The following is an 11,928-nucleotide window of genomic DNA, read 5'->3' on the forward strand; positions in this document are numbered from 1 at the left end:
GCTACGCACCATGCACGGTCGCGTACCGATTGGTCAGAATTTCAGGAGAACGGGATCGCCAACAAATGGTTTGGGACAGATTTTCTCCTCATTTTTAGCAGCTCAAAACGGATTTACATGCAGAAGCCACAATTGCCAATCCAACCTTACCAGATTTCCACTTCCTTCTCTTGTGTCCACCAGTATTCCGTGGGAGAGATCTGAATCTATCATGCGCTCTCCGTCGTGATTGGTGAGAGTATGGGGCAATCAGAATCATGCAATTTGGGCTACCGCATCTGGCCCCTTAGTGGCGTAAACTTTTCGAAAATCGTATTGTTACTATGAGAATAGCTGTAGCAATTTACGGTTGTCTCCTTCAATGACGGCCGCAGCTCCCATGCTCGTAAGTCTTTTTCTTGTCATTCAGGTGCTGCCATCCACCTCAAAGGCACAAGAGAAAAAAGAGTGTAGCACTACTCTTTAAATTCTTGCAGGAGCCATAGAGTATGTGGATGTCTACGCAAGTAATACGTATTACTAGCATAGTCGCTGAGTCCCATCCAAGTGATATACAGACGTACATTTCGTCATTCAGAAGGTGCCAGTCCGACGACCACTGCTTTGCAGCGTCCACATTCATCTGGAGGGCACTGGCGTTTAAACTCCAGGATTTCAATTCGTCCACAAAAGTAGACGTAGACTTGGAATAACATCTGACAGGTCATTGACGCAGATCAGAAACAGCGTGAGTCCCAAAACGGAGCCTTGGGAAACTTCGATGGCGCCGTAGAAGACTATGTTGAACATACTCATTCGGAATATTTTGTCTGATACAAACGCCCCACTAGAGCGTAAAATTCCTCCTTGAATCCCGTAAGATTCGAGTTTGTGGAGCAGCGGCACTGAATCGAATGCTTTTGAGAAATCAGAAAAGTTGGTATCCAACCTGAGTCCCCCATCTTTACCTTGGGTTAAACTGTCCTGTTCACCAGGCAAGAATGGTTTTGGAGGAATCCATGTTGCAGTTATGGGTAGTAAGGTGATCTAGGATGGCCCACCTCAGAATGCATTCCATCACCTGGCACGGTACGCTAGCAAGGCTAATAGGCCTGCCGGATGATAGTCGGTCACCGGTTCTGTAGATTGGCTTGACAATCCCTTTCTTCCAAAAAGAGGGAAGGTGGCCTTCGTCAAGCGACTGACGAACTATCAGGTAGAAATGTTTACCACTGTGAATGATGTTTCCTTCAGGACCCTTAGATGGACCTCGTATGACCACAACGCGCGGAACGGGTTTGTCTTATGCAAGAGTTAATGAATGTCCTCCGTGAAGAACAAGTTGGTTAGATGCGTTCGTAGTCACGCCTCGACAAGATTGGCTGTGATGAGATCGCTGTAGCAGAATACAAGCCTGCATAGTGTTCTTTGTAGACTTCAGATACCATTGTGTGGTCAGTCTTGTTCTCCTTCCGCCAGCACCACGCGTGCCGAAAGAGTAACCCCATTCATCAAGTTCGACAAGTTTCAGTTGCTGAAGAATATCGAGCTGATCTGGCTAGGAAGCTACTGGAAACACGCAGTCATGTGGGCGACGAGGAATTCTTGATGAATGGGGACGAGTTAAAGAGGCAAAGCTGTCAGCTTTCAGAATTGTTTCTCCAGCCCATTTGCCCCGACTCAATGATCGACAGATTTTATTGGTACAAGAAAGGCCATACAGGCAACTAGCGACTATGATGGCGCACGCAGATCCCTCAAACACCGGATAATCAGGAGCTTAAAAAATGACAGAGAACGCTGGTGGATTTCGAAGGCCACGGAGATGGAGAAGGCTTTTGCTGTAGGCAACAGCCGCGCCCTGTTCCAGCTGATTCGATCAACGGGTCAAAAGAAGGCAGATGTCAGTGAGGCACTATGCGATAAAGACGGAACAGCAATTAACTCCCTAAATCGCCGTCCTAAGCGGTGGGTTGAGCAGTTCCGAGAACAGCCTACCCAACCACTGGGAGAACCAGCGGGCCCGAATGGAACATTTACACCAACCTAGCATCAGCAACCCAAATCCAGCGCGAGATTTCACTCCTGACGTGAAACAGGGCACCCAGCCCGGATGGTCTACACTCCAGCTCCTCAAAGAAGGTGGAGAAGTCCTGGTGAACAGTCACAACCATACTGCAGATGTGAAACGAAAACAGAATACCAGCCGAATGACGTTCCTCGACCGCCATGCCAGTTTTCAAAAAGGGAGCAAGAACGTCATGTGAAAACCATCGTGGTATTTGTCGCATCTAAGGTGCTCTCTGGCAGTATTATGCGCTGGTTGATGGATTATCGGGGGCGACAATTCGTGAGAATCAAGCTGGTCGAGTATTCATCAACCATATTTATATCTTGAGACAAATTCTTGAACAGCGCCATATCTGCGGAAGCCCCACTTTGGTCAGTTTTCTGGATTTGAAAGCTGCTTTTGATTCTGTCGTTCGTCAGCAACTTTGGGAGTGTCTGGCGATCAAAGGTGTCCCTTCCAAATTTCTTTCCCTTATGAGGACATTGTGTGCGAACTCCTGCGGGTGCGTACGAGTATACGGGAAGCTCTCGCTTGAGGAAGACAAGGCTGTCCTCTTCCCCCTTCCTTCTTCACCTTAGTTATTGACATCCTGCTTAAAATTTCTCTGCCTGCCTCTGAAAACCTGGGACTCGAAAGGCTCCCGGGACGTTCGCTCACAGACATTAAGTGTGTAGACGATATTGCTCTCTGTGGTTCGGATCCTTCCCAAATGCAAATGATTTTAAATAACCCAAGCAACTCTCCTGCACGGTTTGACATGCGCTTCACACCTGCAAAGTGTAAAGTGCTGCTACAAGACTGGGTGGGATCAAACCCACACCTAGTGCTTTCAAGTGAGCCAATCGACCTGGGCAGCTATATAGGTTTCGATGGACCGGCTGGAGATGAGATTATTTATTGAATCGAAAAGGCCAGGACAGCTTTTGCCAAACATCGGCACCTACAGCACCGATGTGACGTGAGTTTGTCTGTCAAGGACAGATTTTACAATGCGGTGGTGTGATCCATACTGCTTCATGGATCAGATACCTGGCCCCTACGCACAGAGGACATTCGGAAGATATCAGTGTTTGATCATCGGTGTCTCGGAAGCATTGGTCAAATCGGTGGGTACATCCGATTAATAATCCTGAGGTACGCCAGCTGTTATTAGGAAGAAGGAACTGTCTCGCGGTAGATGAATTATTCACGCTTCATAAGTTCCGCTAGTTGGGACGTGTACTCCGCATGCCAGAAGACCGTCTGCCTCACAGAGCTCTTTTTTCTCAGCCCTGTGCTGAGTTGAAGCGACCGATGGGGTGGACAGTGTATGACCTGGCAACGAAGTGCGAAAACACCAACCAGTTAACTCAGTCGGATGGGCAGATTCAGACTTCCTAGATGGGGACCCCGGGACTCAAATCACCAGTGGTTAATGACATTAGCGAAAATGGCCCAATCGCGTAGTGAGTGGTGCTCGTGTATCAACACTCTCTTCTTCAATGCTTAGCTACCCAATTTCCGAACAAACAACATGCCTTCGCCTCCATCATTGTTGACACTGATGCTTCACTGCCGTACAATCATAAGATTGGCGCAATTATATTTAATACCGTAGAGTGAAAAGAATAGAAAAAGAGTGGGCGAGAGAGAGCCTAGTGCTGAGATGCGTATACCTCCAAGTGCTCAATCAGACAATCTGGAAAGAAACTGACGGCACGAATGCCCATGACGCCGATTAGCCGCCATTTCATGCAATGTCTCCAGCCAAGCACGGGCGGGGTCTCGGGGGCCCCGTCATGGAAGGCGTACAACACCAACAACACTCAAACTCTTTGTGATCTCTTTCATGTCCTTCTGCCAAGTCATGCGTTGTCCATCTAGTGCTCTGCGCTATTTAGGAGGCACGGAGAACAACACTTGTCTCAGCAGACGGTGTTGTAACACATGACCGAGCCATCGTAGTCACTGATGCTGGATGTTTTCCCCGATTGAAGTACCCGCCGCACCGAGTCATCCAAAGCCAGCCAGGCTTCTGAGGCATCCATGGTCAAATACTTGAAGACGCCTCACATCATCTGTCCACAGAGACAGTTCGTTTTGCACTTTTCAAGAATAGTACAATCATTCCGAACAAAACTTTCTGCCCATCCGGGTTTTATTTTTCCTTTTACACAAGTTCAAAAACATTGACTTTTTCGTTGCACAAGTCTGTTGTGCACGGCATGGACAAAAAAGAGAGATTCTTGGTGAGTATCACGCAGCGCCGAACACAGTCCCTACTTGAGAATTATGAGGCTTACACGCGCGAAGTAGGTTTATTCTGATGAACACTTATACAGGCATTAACAGCTACATTCTTTGTGTCAGAATTTGATCTCCCGATTGGAAACCTCAACCGGAAAAGAACAGCTCACGTATACAGATCCTGGCCTGTTTGTGTGTGACCAGTCATTTTCAGTAATCACCGGCATTCCGGCTAGATACGCCCTGGCTGTTAGCGACTACACAAGCCAAACGCTGGTCAGTGTAAGTGTGTTTCCAGTTTGACAACTTTTGCCCCGGCCTTTTCGTCTTGCACTTTTGATTGCTATGCTTTGTCTACCCTGCTCGATTTGGGAACTCTTCGATACGGGTTTTTTTAACAGTCGTCATGCATGGTTGTTGGATTTTTATGGACTAATGCACCAAGGTGGTTGTGTGCCCGTCGTTTTTATTGGTTGCGCGCCCCAATTTTCCAGCCACACCATTTTCGGAAATACTTCATATTGCAACAAAGTTCATCGGTATATGGACAAACGCAGAGGCAGATCCTGCAGTCCTGTTTCTTACCGCGAAAATCATGAAGAAATCCACGTTGGAGTTATCTGGTCATCATTGTATGGTACATAGGATGACGGAGATCAACTAGACCCATTAGCACAGACAGTGAATTGTGAGACTGGAGCCTTTGAACTATAAACCCACTCGCTGTTACCAGGCTGACAGTCCACATCATTAGCAGTGATACCCAACTGCAGTATGGACAGTCATCATCATGGACAGCATGGCGTCAGTGCTGGACTGTTGCTTCGCTGTCTTACAAGCCTGATTTATTTGAAAGCCTTATTGTGAAAAAAAGAATGAAGGTAGACGGGGGAGGGACTTAGTTCTACCTTACTACAACCATTCTGGGGTGCATACGCCCCCGGACACTCATTCTGGCAACCGGGATAGAAACTAACAATACGCACGCCATTGACATCGATTAGCAGCCATATCTTGTAGTGTCTCCAACCAAACGCAGTGGTGATCACGCGGTCCCCACCCTGGCACCATCAGCGCCCAAACGTTTCGTAATCTGTTTAATTCACCTCTGCCAAATCAAGGATTGCTCACCTCTCTGAATTAGGCACGGAAAACAGCACACTCTTCGGCGAACGATGGTTCGGCATGAGCAGTACATGATCTAGCCAATACAGCTTCTGGTGATAGACACATTCTTCAATGGAGGTTCCTGTTGCACAACCTAAAACTTGCTTTTTACTCGCCTCGTTACAGACTCTCCGACACCAACGTACACGATCCATGGTCCTGAGATTTTTGGCATATCTGAAGACGTCTGAGTTCCGCTGCCCAAATAGGCCAAATCTCAGCCATACACCAAAACAGCCCGCACTGCGACCTGATACACACATCGGTTGAGATTCAGGGATATACCATAAGTGTCTCAAATTAGCAAAAATGACCTGATCCTTGCGGATTCATGCATTTACCTCATCTGTCACACTACAATCAGAACTAATACAACTTCCCAGGTACGTAAAAAACCCCGCAACTTCGAGTGATTCTCTCTGAATTGTAAGTGGCGTGTTCAATGACTGCATCTCCACGAGCATGACCTTACACTTTGTAGGTGCGAAGTGCATACCAAAGGGCCGGATGACTTTCGTTATTTCATCTAAAAACACATGCGCCTTTTTCGGTTCGAAGACCAGAACGGTATTGGCTGCACATATCAGATCGATAAGGATTTTGTCAATGTCTGTTTGAACACCGAGCAGCCACAAACCTTCGAGGCCGTAGGGGTTCCGCGTTCACCTTTCAGGGTTGTACGTTAACTATGGGCTCCAGATACATGGCACCTGATGGCTACGATAATTGCTGTTGTAAGTATTAGGACTACCGGTCGGGGCGTTCTTTAATTAAGATGGTCGCTCCGATCTGATCTTTGATGGTTTCGCTTAAAGGTGGTTTCCGGGGACCGGTTGCACGGATCAACTGCAAAAAACCGAGCACTTGGCCTTCTGCGCCTCTTCCACTTGCTTAGCTTTCTGTATCCACGAGGCTTAAAGGTTGATACGCATACTCACTTTCACTTGACGTCCGATAATTTGTCAGGCCGAATGATGGTGGAGATGAAGTCGATGTGGCCATGAGCTATTGATATATTCGTTCTGTTGCCTTTTTCATGTTCTAACTGAGGCAATTTTTCGCCACACATGGATTTCCGTTTTATCCATTTTTGCGAATGAAAGTCTAGAGAGCGCATTGGTCACCTGACTCTGCCGGCAGCATGTCAGTTCACAGTTGTGGGTACCACCTATTTGATTTTTAGTGGCTTTGCCCCCCTTGCTGCACCGGCCAATCAGCATGTTGGATCAGTTTGTAATCACCACCGCGTACACAACCTACGTGAGTAACAGACGTTCACGTAGAGCGGGAAATGTGAACACGAACAAATATGAATTCTTAGCTTCCCTAGATATTTTATCTTAGTAGGATTGAATCAAAGAAGTGGATTCACCCACTTGTTTGTATTAAAATGAATTTGCGGTGTGATTTCAACTCTTGCTTGCTGTAACAGCTTTGCGTTGCTCACTAAGACTCATTAAAGTATTCGTGTATGATATTGTCTGTCTACCCGATAATGGGTCAGTTTGGGTCTATCAGTGCGCTGAAGTAACTACCAGGTTCATCAGTTTCCACGTGTATCATTAATCTTTTTTTCAGAAATCAGATGCTACGAATTCGCCATCTGTTTTGCGGCCTATTAACTCACCTGAGATAAATTGTTCACGAAGCTACCAAAGTGAAGACTTGTCATGTTCTGTTGAGTTGGCTCGATTGGCTAGTTGCAAACGTCTGACTACTCTACTTGATATGAACTTTGCCACCGATAAGGCTTCTTTGGAACATCGGATTGAACTGTTGTCGCGTTGGCTGCAGGAAGAAAACCTATCTGAAGTGACCAGGTGGGTTGTATTCCTATCTCTGAGTTATGTTTTCGTGGTTTATTTTTGTTTGGTTTATTTTTGTCGACTGGTTTTCTGTCCGAGGTTTTCACACCCTGCTTCCGAGCTTGAGTTTCGTGGCCGAGTTTCCGATAGATGTCAACCTTGCATGTACGTTCGTACGTTTAAACGAGTCTAGTTTGATGGCCTTGGTTGACTTAGAACAAACGAATTCGATCGCGTTAGCTTGTTTGGGGAATTGAATCTAACGCCACTGGTGACACCACTTAATAGTGTACCACCATATATTATGGTCGTTCACGGCACAATCCACTGTTTCACTTTCTTCAATAGGAAAAGGCCGTTTCCGGGAGACGGGACGTAATAAGTATCGACTATGATGTTGGTGGGGACCTAATGTCGATAGTGTTCAGGCCGTAAAAACTCGGCCGAGGAATTATGCGAAGACAAGAAGGCTCGTCTTGTGACCGATGTGATGGTGATCCGTGCTGCTTAGGTGGAATGAGGAAGGGATTCGTATTGGTGGACTTTCCATGTATTAAGATAAGGGAGCATCACGTAGTTTTCCGGTTTGCCAATCCTCTAGATATCCAATCTACCCATAGAGTGTTCCCGTCGGTGAGCATCACGTAGCCCGAAATGGCAGCGCGTGACGAAGCGATAACATGTCGTTTTCGAACAGCTGTAGGGCGCCTAATGAGCTATCCATGGACGGTCCTATCTTTTGTAGACGAGTAACCCGGTTACAGCGCCAAGCACCTATTTTCAGTTCCCACAGCAGTGGACAGGCGGTGGAAAGGACATCTTTTCAGCTCTATGAATCCAAACAGTGGCTTGTTTAGTAATTCTACTAGGGCTCGCTGGATAATTGCAAAACGTTTTTATATTGCCATCCAATGTTTCATACTAATTGGTCATATCCCGGTTTCAGCAAATCCCCGAATACTGTGTGCAGCGCAGCGTTAGACGTTAAAGAATCGCACTGGGATAAAGTAGCACTAGACAAATGACAGCTGTACATTACTTGGTCGAATGTCTGGATTGGTAGCGAATTCAGTGTAGAAAGGGTCATACATTCACTGGCAGAGAAAGGCAAATTCAACCATGTTGCTTGTAACCGACACTTTCCGACCGGTAAGTAGAATAGTCACGGAAAGAAAGTAACCAAATTAGATGTTTAAAAAGTCTCACTGAAATGAAGTCCCAAATACCTTTACAAATTATTTCGGTCCAACGAGTGCACAGTTTGCGGAATATAGGTAGTTAGCAATCAGTTCACCCATCCATGTACAATGATTTCTCTCTCTCTCTTCCGACTTCAAGGTAAAAACAAGCGTGAATTTGGAAGCGGTCATATGCGAACTGGGGGGAGATGGAGCTACCACAACCGAGTTGTTAGATTGGTAGAAACACCACACATTTCCAAGTTGAGTCCAAAATAACTTTAGTGGACGTCTTCGTTATTTATTCGTTATGTATCTTTGCCCCTTGAAGCGTCCGTCGTTTGAGCCCATGGCAGTCGTTGGCCTGTGTAGGAACTTGCGGTACTGAACAACCGCTGTTATGTCAAAATATAGCAGTTGCGCTCACTTGTCGAACGTCAATTGGCTGTCTGTTTTGGTGTTCGTTCTGTGAACCGGTGGTAAGGGACATTCTCATGGTGCACATTAAGGTTGTATCGAGTCACAAGTGTTAATTTCCATCATAAATTCCGAAACAGATGAATGCCTGTCCTTCGTCCTTCATGACACTATCCTATGCCATGGTTTGTTCTTGTGTGATTTCGTTCTGCCTGATTTTTTCGGTAACATTATCTCTTACATCCTGCTAAATACTACGCACCACTCACGTATGTTGGGAAAACACTTACTGAAAGTCTGTTTTTGGTTATCTTGCACAGATTTGCCGCCAAACACGTTCGTTTATCAAATAAATGCGTTGTCTCCAGGGTTTACGAACTCTAGTGCTCTATTCCAGTCATCTTTAGGATGCTGGTCGCTTGTTTTTGTCCCATGTGTACAAATAATTAATGGAGTAATTGATCAGTGAGAACTCCGCGATCACAACACCAGCCCGTTCCAGGCACTGGTCACAGATGAATCGTACTCTGTTCGTGTATCGAGTGTGTTCTTAATTTCAACCGATGGTAGGTCGTGACCAGGGTCAGTCTGTTTTGGTGGTGTACGTGAAAAAGGTAGAACTCAAAATTTGGCTGGTCATGAATGTGTTGTGAACTCCACCACAACAAAATGGACCGAAATACATAGCGGCCGTGCTGCATAAAGGCGAGACAGTTCGTTCATCTGTAGCACGCTTTCGGTGCCTTACTTCCATGCCACCAGAAGGAAGCACAAGGGCTGGGATACTGCTTGGTTGACCAAGCCTAGACAGGGGAAGTCGAGAGGTGGAGGTCGGGTTCGAACCACGGAACTGCCGGTCAGCGGCCTAAGGTTTACTGAGCAACGTAGCACGTTCTGCAATTAGCCGTTTTACGCGTTCGTTCCATCCTTGGTTAGGTCGACGGTTCCCTAATGTGTTACAGAGCATGTGAGGTTTATAGCCCCATTTACCAGATACATCGATGCGGAGTTCTTATCAGGCTTCAGTATCACCGTCATCCTAATACAACCTTCTCGTGTCATTTCTACCTGTAGTGCATTATCAGACGTCGGGGATGATCTTGAGGAAGATGAGGAACATCTCGAGGCGCTCAAAGGTCAGTACGCAAAACTCGCTGGAGAGCTTGCCTACCTGGACACATTGGAGATAAAGCAAGCCCAAATGGATGTCAAGCGAACTCGACAAAAACAGTATATCGATCGCCTTCAGAAAGTAAGGGCAATAATTCGCTTAGTTGCTTGTCTACGCCCACAGTTTTTCCCGATGTACGTATGAGAGATAGTTGCACCTTAGGTGACAGCACCAATAGTCCAAGGTAATTATTCCTGGAACGGAAGCCAGTTCTCTCTCTTCTGTGCTTGACATGACTGAGCGAATTAGTCAGCTGCATTATCGATGATTCCGGGATCCATAATTTTTCCTAGGCCCGTATGTTTAGGGTCGGATCACTGATCTCTAGACTAGATATGCACGTTTCTACAAATAACTCTTCTAATTCACACTACCAACCTGCTTATCATGTTGGACATTTTAACCGATGGGCCGTTTTCAGGCGTAAACAAATGCAAACACTGTTGAGTAGCCGGCTTGTTGTTGCTTAGTATCTCTCCTTCACACACCATGGCGACATTTATCGGATTCTCATTGTTTATTCCTCGTGCCTCCCCTAGAACTATTCCTAACCGACTTAACTCCATCTCAAAGACTGTTTGCTTTTTGTCTGGATTTCCTCATAATTCATCCAAGTACTTGCCCCCTTGACATTTTTCAAAACAGCGCCATTGTTTTTCTCCTCACCCCCCAGATACTTGACGCAGTTGCGTTTGAGAACGCCTGGTTACGTCTCATAACGGACCTCGTTCAACTTGAAGCGGATTCGTGTCAGAAGCTTTCAGTGAAGTTGAAGGCCACACAAAATATCACAGAATCCTTACTTTCAGATTTTGAAAAGGTAAGGACACATGCTATACTTAGGAAAGGTGATGGCTGTTAGTATAGAATTTCACAGTTCGTAGCCACATGCCTACCAGTAGTTTACAGCCCACACCGCACAAATCGCTCCCTCGAACACACCGTTGGACCTAGACTTCAAACTCCGACTACACTGGTGAAAAAAAAGTCAAGGAAGATGGCTCACAGCCGCATTCAAGTGACTTAATTTTGTTTAGTCGAACCACACCCTTGGTTATCGGCTGAAAATGAGTGTGAGCAACAATTCGCGGATGATGTTTTAACACTGTACGGATCCTTTCATCGCTTAACGAGCATCACAGACAGTCTGTCTATCAGCACTGACTTGTATAACCAGACCAAACCACCCATCTGTAACAGAGTCCCGATAGCCCTTCTACAGTATTCTTTCTTCCACAGAAGGATCGAAGTTCGACAGTTGATTGCCTTCATTGAGGTTCAAAACACGTCACATCCCAATCTAAGTACCTTTCACGACATCTAGAAGATTGATTAGGTTCTTATTAATCACTTTTACGTAACCGTTGCCTTGCGGATGACATCATGTGAAAGTTTTTTATCGGTGCTAAGTGATCCACATAGCTCTGGCACCGGCGCATTCTCAAGGTTAGGTTGTTTGTCTGAATGCCGTTGGCATAGTGCAGCTGCTGTCGCAATGCCGCACTGAACTAGCAGGACATCGTCGACCATTCTCAAATCCTCTAACATTCCCACGGGCGTCGCATTTCCTCCTTCCCCGCACTGAACTAGCAGGACATCGTCGACCAATTGTCGACCAATCCTCTAACATTCCCACGGGCGTGGCATTTCCTCCTTCCAACAGACAGTCTAACCCTAAAGCCCTTGAAAGTTTGTAAACACAAAAGCAACTGTAGATATCTTTTCAATCAATTGGAAAATGTTTGGGACCGATTGGGAAGTCATCGTTTCAGAGGGGTTTGGTAAACAATCGGTGGATTTATTGCTGGGCAACGTTTCGCTTTTGACACAAAAGCTTCGTCAGGCCAAGTGAGTAAGTAAGTAGGTTGATTGGGTTTTTTAAGGCAGTCAGGGAACCAATCCGTGAGATTCCTT

General features: G+C 46.1%; 2 protein-coding genes across 2 annotated transcripts in view; one reads left to right on the forward strand and one right to left on the reverse strand.

Annotated features, from left to right (window-relative positions):
- Positions 1-4,218: 4,218 nt before the first annotated feature.
- The window catches only part of T265_01481 (hypothetical protein), a gene marked incomplete at both ends in the record, with an annotated part of 11,068 nt that continues 3,358 nt past the window's right edge, over positions 4,219-11,928 (forward strand). The window contains 5 exons of the mRNA XM_009165522.1: positions 4,219-4,341; positions 4,382-4,558; positions 7,022-7,263; positions 9,837-10,095; positions 10,688-10,834. Coding sequence (XP_009163786.1) covers positions 4,255-4,341; positions 4,382-4,558; positions 7,022-7,263; positions 9,837-10,095; positions 10,688-10,834 — 912 coding nt within the window. The remainder of the gene's footprint in view (positions 4,342-4,381; positions 4,559-7,021; positions 7,264-9,836; positions 10,096-10,687; positions 10,835-11,928) is intronic.
- T265_01482 (hypothetical protein) lies at positions 11,368-11,562 on the reverse strand (the record flags this gene model as incomplete). The annotated part of the gene is made up of 1 exon (XM_009165523.1): positions 11,368-11,562. The coding sequence occupies one exon, from the start codon at positions 11,560-11,562 to the stop codon at positions 11,368-11,370; it is 195 nt and encodes a 64-aa protein (XP_009163787.1).

This window comes from Opisthorchis viverrini (genome assembly GCF_000715545.1).
Source record: "Opisthorchis viverrini unplaced genomic scaffold opera_v5_16, whole genome shotgun sequence".
Taxonomy (NCBI): Eukaryota; Metazoa; Platyhelminthes; class Trematoda; order Opisthorchiida; family Opisthorchiidae; genus Opisthorchis; species Opisthorchis viverrini.